This window comes from Mus musculus, chromosome 10 (assembly GCF_000001635.26).
Source record: "Mus musculus strain C57BL/6J chromosome 10, GRCm38.p6 C57BL/6J".
NCBI lineage: Eukaryota > Metazoa > Chordata > Mammalia > Rodentia > Muridae > Mus > Mus musculus.
The window spans coordinates 82486176-82495196 of record NC_000076.6 but is presented as its reverse complement, the minus strand read 5'-3'; the positions used below and the strand labels follow the sequence as shown (position 1 = coordinate 82495196).

At 34.0% G+C, this 9021-nt stretch overlaps 1 protein-coding gene across 1 annotated transcript; it reads left to right on the top strand.

Annotated features, from left to right (window-relative positions):
* The first annotated feature begins 2578 nt into the window (after nucleotides 1-2578).
* Gm1553 (predicted gene 1553) lies at nucleotides 2579-8664 on the top strand. Its single transcript, NM_001255990.1, has 4 exons — nucleotides 2579-2683; nucleotides 2878-3051; nucleotides 7032-7103; nucleotides 8354-8664. Exons 1-3 carry the CDS (start codon nucleotides 2632-2634, stop codon nucleotides 7088-7090), a joined length of 285 nt encoding a protein of 94 aa, NP_001242919.1. The 5' UTR covers nucleotides 2579-2631; the 3' UTR covers nucleotides 7091-7103; nucleotides 8354-8664.
* Nucleotides 8665-9021: the final 357 nt, after the last annotated feature.

Genomic DNA, 9021 nt, shown 5'->3' with positions numbered 1-9021 from the left:
CACTTCTGGGTTTGCCAGGCACTGGCATCGCCTCACAAGAGACAGCTATATCAGGCTCCTTTCAGCAAAATCTTGCTGGCGTATGTGATGGTGTCTGCGTTTGGAGGCTGATTATGGGATGTATCCCCTGGTGCGGCAGTCTCTGGATGGTCCATCCTTTCGTCTCAGCTCCAAACTTTGTCTCTGTAACTCCTTCCATGGGTGTTTTGTTCCCAATTCTAAGAAGGGGCAAAGTGTCCACACGTTGTTCTTCATTCTTCTTGAGTTTCATGTGTTTTGCAAATTGTATATTGGGTATTCTAAGTTTCTGGGCTAATATCCACTTATCAGTGAGTACATATGTGAGTTCTTTTGTGATTGGGTTACCTCACTCAGGATGATATCCTCCAGATCCATCTATTTGCCTACGAATTTCATAAATTCATTGTTTTTAATAGCTGAGTAGTACTCCATTGTGTAAATGTATCACATTTTCTGTATTCATTCCTCTGTTGAGGGACATCTGGGTTCTTTCCAGCTTCTGGCTATTATAAATAAGGCTGCTATGTTTAGAAGTCTTAATAGCATCAAAAAAGGAATTTTTATTGACTGCATATGATTGACTATATATAATATATATTATTAGTAGTAATATTATTCAGAGTCTACCTGTCATATATTCATAGCTTAACTCACCTTACATGGGTCTTAGAAATATATTTGAGTAGAAAGTTTGTGTTTGACTCACTGATGGAAGAAGGCTCTCTTGTGTCTCAACTTGAATGCAGTTTTTTTTTAAATTAGGTATTTTCCTCGTTTACATTTTCAATGCTATCCCAAAAGTCCCCCCAAACCCACCCCCCCAATCCCCTACCCACCCACTGCCCCTTTTTGGCCCTGGTGTTCCCCTGTACTGGGGCATATAAAGTTTGCGAGTCCAATGGGCCTCTCTTTGCAGTGATGACCGACTAGGCCATCTTTTGATACATATGCAGCTAAAGACAAGAGCTCCCGGGTACTGGTTAGTTCATATTGTTGTTCCACCTATAGGGTTGCAGTTCCCTTTAGCTCCTTGGGTAATTTCTCTAGCTCCTCCATAAGGGGCCGTGTGACCCATCCAATAGCTGACTGTGATCATCCACTTCTGTGTTTGCTAGGCCCTGCCATAGTCTCACAAGAGAGAGCTATATCTGGGTCCTTTCAGCAAAATCTTGCTAGTGTATGCAATAGTGTCAGCAGTTTTAAAAGGTGTTCTATCTAGCACTGTTGAGCACTGCAATATCCACTAGTGTTTGGAGGGTCTTACAAGATTTTTATAAATAATTTGAATCAGTTTAAAACCTTCTTTATTTTTGCAGAAATTTAGTGCGTAAATGATCTAATTAACCAATGTGAAGTGAAAAGACCCTTATCTTTGGGGGTACTTTGGTAAGAATTTATATTGTAATATTATCATGTGTGGTTAGGCTTACCTGATGAGGTTCTGTGACCACATTACTGTCCAAAATGAAGATTTTTCTCTTGATACTTGATATCCTCTATGTGTGAACAGAGGACACTTCAATGACTTGTTAGTAGCCTATATTCTCCTTTGCTTTTCTCTATGAGTGAGAGAATTTATTTGGGTATGAATAGGCCCTCCTGTCATGAGATATATAGTAGGACAATAAGAATTTTAGTGTCACGTAGGCTCATTTAAGCAAAAGAACTAGGACTTTATAAAGGTTTAAAGTCTTCCTTAGAATATCACTGTGACACAAGTACCCATGGAAGGCAATGTTGCACATTAACTGTGCTGTTTATGCATCTATCCTGATTTGTATGGACAGTTTCCCATAATTGTCTAACATTGAGAAGGATAAATCTGCCAACCATGAAGATGCCCCATATCTCATGTTGATTTTGAGGCAAAGCAAGACAAATGTCAGAGAAAAGTAGAAAACTAAACAAATAATAAAATAACTCCTAATATGTCTAGTATATTTTGCAAGTAATAAAAATTCAACAAATCATATGAGCTTACAGAGGCAGAAGCCTTATCCATGAGATTTGCATGAGACTTTACCAGGTTCTCTGCATATAAATTGTGGTTGTTAACTTTCTGATTTATCAGGTACCTCTACCTGTATGATACATGTATTTCCCTAAACAAAATAAGGATGAATTTTAATACCTTATGGATTTGTTGTTGTCTGAAAGGTTAGAAATATTCAAAACATATTATTTTGTGAGGTAATACAGTTATTTTATTTAATCATAATGCTTGATTTCTTAGAGACACTAAGTCTTTGACTATGATTGATAGGGCACAAATCATGACTTATGTTTGAAATATTTGTTTTTCTTTTTATCCTGAAGTGTTTGTTTCCAGAATTTGCTCTTTACACAGGATGGACAATAGAATATTATAGGTTTGGTATGTTCTAAATTAGGACCAAATCTTAGAGGATACTACAGAAAATGAACATTAAGTGATAGCCACTGTTCTGTCTTTGACATGTGACAATGTTTACATGTGCTGTCATCACCAAGCTCACCATATCACTTAGAGGCTGAACAGTTCTGAGAGAGTATAAATGAGCAAGCTAGATGTTCTTTGGAGAGGTTGATCTGCAGACTACCGACACGTCATCTAGATCATAAATTTTAAATATGAAGTTGATTATTCTGTATTCACTTCTGGGATTCTTCATCATTTGCAATGGTAAGCACCTAAATAAAAGAGTGTTTCCTTTTTCCAAATCCTGTGTATACCTGTTTAAATGACTAATGATTACACTACAAGATTCTTCTGTGTGGGAACTCTACCTAAATTGATATTGAGTTTTTGTTCATGAAGTAAGGTGAATTCAGAAATATATTCACTGTCCCTTGCAACATGCATTTTACTTTCTGCAGGTCAAACCACTGCAGACCCTAATGATGAAGATGATGTTGTTGCCTCTGAAGCCCTAAACAGTGTTTGGAGTGGATTTTCAAGTGAAGTAATGAGAATTCCTGATTTTGCAGCCAATACACGTCTACTGATAATGTCTTTTGGTAGATTTGGCATCTTCATGCAAATGTTTTCAGGTAATTTACCTGACCTTAGTTATTGAGATGATTAACAGGACTTATAACTCTTTCATAGTAGAGTAATCACACATTTGCTATTGAATAGGAAAGACTAGATCTTTTATTTTGGCTTGTTTATTTTATTTTATAACATTTTAATTTGTGTTACAGTTTTAGAATGCAAATTGTTGAGGAATATAGGTTGAAAGGAAATTTCACCTGGAGATTTCATATTCAAATTACTTTGTTAACAACTTCCTTAGTAAACCATTTTATAGAGTAATAAAGGATTGTTAGTTTATGTAAGTTATTTTTTCAGTAAACAATTTGAGTATACATTTATTGACATATCTTCAATTGACAACTGCTTGATCTTCTGTAGTTGATATAAAATGGGCAAACAGGGCAATGAGTGATATCTTAGACAAATGGAGCCTTATGTTTCACAGAAATGGGAAAGTGAGGTCTAGTAGAAGTAGAGCAGATGTCAGTGGATTGGGTTGTCATCTCATACAATGAGAGCTTTGTGATATCATTTTACTTAAAACTTTAGGATGTTTTATTTCTCTGCTATATATGAATCTCAATCAACTGACATTTTCCATTGAGAAAGGAATAAGAGGAGCAAAAGTAATCATGGGATCTCTGGATCAAGTCATCTTTTGAAAATAGCCCATGCTGAAATGTACTTGAGAATAGTGTTCATAGGTTGGCCTAAGAAACTTAATATCTCCTTGTAGTTTTTCTTTATTATTATTATTCTTAATATCTATGGAATATGTGCTATAAACCAACTCAATAATTTCATAGGATAATAATGTAAAGTCATGCAAACATATAATTTCATGTAGCATGTTGAATCTATGGGATTTTTGGATGTATTTACAATTACTTGAATACTAGCATCTTTCCTGGCACTGTCTCATCTATGGTGAATTTCCTTCTTTCATTCAACTAAATTGAACAACTATACAAGAAGGTAAAATGTCTCAAAATAATATTGTATCTTAAATATGAATTTTCTTTTGTCTATCAAATGGTAATAGTTTTCAGCATTTTTAAAGGAAATGAAAACAGTGTGTTTCTTTGTACTGATTGTCTTTTATATCAAAAACATTACATATTTTTATAAATGCCAATATTTTGTTTTGGTATGCATCTTGGGGGTTCCCTTTGTGATTCCAAAATCTTCTGCTTACTCCTTCTCAGGGTATCCAGGCACTTCTCCACACTGAGCTTGAAGAAAATTGCAGGATCTGGAATGGGCAGGGTCCTGCAGGACCCCAGTCCAATTGGGAGTAAATGTGGGGAAGGGGGTGTACAGGATAGAGAGAGAAGGCTTTCTCCTAGGATTTTACTGTTTCTTCACCTTTAGACAAAGTCCTTCTTCAAGGATCTTCAATGAAACAGCTCTCTTAGATCTTAGATTGTGCAGAAAACATTATTCAGGGTGGGATTGTTACCACACACTTTATTCTGGGTGAACCAAAGGTATATATGGACTTTGGAATGTGGGAAGGTGTATTTTCAGGGCAAATAAAATTTATTGCCAAGAATTTAAAGTCCTGTGAATGTCTCATTTATATGAAGAGCCATTCCAGGAATCCCAAGTACTTGCTGGGTCAGTTCTAATCAGGAAAAGAGGTTTGTAAGTCTGTCAAGGAATACTCACTCTTTCCTACATAAAGGTATGAGGTTTCAGAATCCCAAACCAAGTTCAGAGACAAGAAAGCTCTTCTATAAAAGAAAATCCTTTATTTTGCTATCGGAACATGGTAGACTCCAACCTTAATTAGCAGCAGTTCTCCAAATAGAGTGTACTGATGAAATTGACCAGATGACTCACCTACTGTATCTTAACACTCAGGAGTTAATCTCTGGTTCACTGTTCATTACTAATTTAGAGTTGGTGGAAGGGGTGGAATCAGGAAAGTACAGTGTGACTGCAGTACTGTGCAGTTCGGTTGTGACAAGAATACCAGTGGCTCAGAAATCTTATCCTGTCTGCTAGTACTAAGAAAAGCTAAATAATGTACTTTCTCCATATTTTTTAATACTTTCTGATGATCCATTGAAAAGCAACATGTGGTGTTCTGTTTGTAAGTGAAGAAACAGAGAAAATTATGTTTTAAGCTGTGAGCCATAAATGTGGTAACCATAAGTCTCAGGTTTTATAATACAGCCCTAATATCCAAATGATTATGTTATTGCCAGACCAGAAGCCTTATCTTTTTACTAAAAGTACGTGTTCAATTTGGGATTAGCACAATTTGTTATAGTAACAGAGATGAATTTGTATAAATGTTTCATACCATGTATGCTAAGTTTTTGAAGGGAGGGCTATGGTTATTTTCAGCTGAAAGCAGTAATGTAAATTGCCAAGTAGCTTGCACTGAAAGAGTTTGCATCTAAGGAATGCAACCATCCCCCCACTTTTTTTTTTCCAGTAGTTTCTGCTAAACAGCTTTGGCTTTCATGATAGTAGTTGAAGTGTGCTTGTATCAACTATTGTCTTTGAAATAATTGTTATTTTCAGTCCATAAGCCTCCGTTATTATTTCATTAAAGTAGAGAATTTTGCGTTAGATTGTTGTAATTAGTAGAAAAATAGAGATGAATATATGAGAAATTTGTAATCAGCATCCCTGTTACTGAGAGGAGATAAAAAGAGTAAATATTCCATTGTTTCCCACTGAAGGATATTTTCTCAGTAAGAAAGAAATTCCATTTCAATTCGTAGTGTTTTCCATATGGTATGGGCTCTAGGGAAACTATGTGATCTTTGTTCCCAGTTTGTCTTGCAGAACAGAAAACTTTCCTACCTGCCATATGATAGTAAAATTCTATTCTTTCTATTACACAACTTAAACTAATTTTCATGAAAAGAGAATGTCAAATGTGGTAAATTTGCAAGGCTAGACACACAGCTTCACAATTTGGAAAAGAAAGACAGTGAAGACAATGGGATTTAACAAAACATTTGCACATAATAACTTTGTTTCACACTTGTTTACCTTAAAATTATTTATGTTGGTAGAAACGTAATAAAAAAGAGATGATATGAAACAAACTATTGAGTTTCAATATTCATGGCTTTGTTTACAGTAATTTCACCTAACATTTTAGTCATAAAATTTATTAAAGATAAACTTGTGATGACACATAATACTTTGAGATAGAATTGTGCAAAATACAAGAACAGTTTGAAGATGGTATTTGGTAGAATGCATTTGTTGAATGGACTTTTTGAACAAGGTACATTGGAAGCAGCAGCAACATGATTCATGTGACTGTGACATTCAGCTCAACAGAGCACTTAATGAAATATCAAAGAAATTTCTAACTTTCTTCATAACATAAACTTACATTTTCATGTTTCTAATACACACGCATATGTGTATATATTTCAACATTTTTTGTAAATAATGAAGAAATTAGTAAATTGGTTTGTAGTGATTCTGGTTTCTGTGCATATAGTTCTTCATCAGAGTGATATACAACTACTTGGGGGGGGGGGATGGGCTGCAGGGATTAGGTGTCCCCACTGAAAGTTGAAGGATCAGTCTGGAGTTTGTGATTAACAAGGTCTGGGAGTGGTTGAATGTCTGGTAATGTAGTAAACTTTAGTGAATCTCTCTGAAAAACTGGACGTTGTAGTGTTGGACATGACCTCAGTGCTTATGAATATAATCCTGCTTTCTACTCCCAAGAACAATTTTGCCTCTTCATATCTTCTAATAATATTTTCATTTTTCCACTTAGAGGGGCACTTGAATTTTGTTTTAGAGGATTGATAGTTAAAGAAAGCAGGTTCTACATTCTTTCATAGACTTAGACTCTAATCAGTTTTATTATATCAAACCTGGAAAAAAAATAAACTTGAAATAAAATATAAACTTTCAATGTTTTATGTTGTTATGATTTGCTTTTCTATATAAAAGCCTTAGAGAGCAATTTTTAAAAAATTATATTATCACAGAAATATTTTATTTTCTACAGGTGAACGTCTACCAATTGGCCGAGGCCCATTATGTTTAGTAATGGTTCCTATGTTTTGAAAGTAAACATCAGGTAAGTATAAACTCACGAATACTGGCAAAGCATATACTCAAATTGCATTTGCCTAAGCCAATTGGTTTTCTAGTTTTGAAAGCAGAAGTAAACATAAATTCTGTCATTAATCCAGAAGATTACTCCAATAGATAACTGCTTTCAAAGAAAAAAAAATTGGTACTCCAATGTAATCTACTGCTAACGTAAATCACACTTAAAGTAAGCACTACACATGGCCAACACAAAAGAAATGCAGCTTCATTTTGTGAGGATTTTTCTCTCATAATGTTTTTTCTGTGTTTTTCCAACTTTATAGATATTTTGTTTATATATATTGAGTTACAGTTGAAATATTTTTATAAAACTTCTGAATGTTAGGCTATATATGCCTCTGTATATACATGCATTTCTTGTCTTTTTCTTTGAGCCACATTTCTTTCATGTTTGTTTCTATTTTTCCTATTCTATTTAAGTGCTTTTTATTTTATCATACTGTATTTTATTAGTAGTATTAATAATTATTTAGATACCTGCCAATTTTCTAAGAAGAGATGAACAAAGTTCATGGATTTGGGTTGTTGGGGAGATCGGGGGAAATCTCAGAATCTAAGAAGTCTTTCAGAGAGGGAAACCATAATCAGAATTATATTACATCTTACTATATTATATCTTATAAATACATATTCATATTATATGCATACTTTATACATACACACACAAATGTGTGTATATATGTGTTTTGAATTTGATGTCTTTGACACCAGTAATAATGAATAGTTTGTTTGGTCAAAGGAATCCTCTGCTGAAATTTGATCCCTACATCACTGGTGTAATCCTGAGAAGTCACATATGCTACTTACAGGTCTCTTTCAGAGGAAATTTGCACCAATATGAGAAAAGTTATTTGCTTCATTTGAGATATAGGGCAGACAGACATATTTCTTTACAGAGATTCATGTTCAAATAAGTTTTGTGGCAATGGATGTGATATTAATTTTTTTCCAGAAATGGAGGACATAATCTGAGGTCTCTTTGTAGTCTCTGGCTTGTTATAATCACTCTACTAAGGATGAGTGAATAAAGATGAAGCAATTCTGCATAAATATACATAAAAAGTAATAGTATTATAATTTTATACTTGTGGATATAAGATTCAAGTGAAAAAAAAAGCCTGATGACATCTAGTGTTTCTAAATTAAGGAATTATCATTGGTAGTTATGCCTGGTATATTATCTAAATTAATTTTCTTCTCTACTTCTTTTACTAGACTGCTGGTTCTCACAAGAAAATGCTCTCTGTTTCCCAAGAAGTTCTGTGAAGAATGAATCCAGATGGTTTGGGTTTATCGGATAACTAAATCTGATTACAACATATTTGATGGTACAGAGCCCTCTAATGAGAAATAGAATGCTGAGACATCGAGTTACTATTGATTCAAATACCACCATTTTAAAATGCATTTGAGTACAACCATTGAAATCATTAACATTTTTAGTCATTTTAGAAATCAATCAAAATCATGAAATCTTCATAGTGTATTTAGATATTATCAATAAAGACTTTTAGCATTATAATGAATCATGGTTTTTATTATTTTAATATTATTGATGTGTAGTTCCATGTCTGTCTTCATGAACTAGTGATCTAGGGTCTGTTAAAGTAGGTAGTCTAGTTACTCACACATTTGACTTAAGCTTGTTATCCTTGATGAAGAATTGATGGACTAAGTATTCTTCTGAGGTTATGTTGTTACAAGTGGAAATATACCAAAATTTAGTATCCATACTAAAAGGAACATTACATGAATGTGTAATGTAAATTTTACAACCATAGTAGTTACTGAGAGTTGACCCATTTTTGTAATGATAACATTACTGAGATTCAATACAGTCTGTTAATAATATAGCTACACGTCTCTGGCTAAGTGTGTTCTTG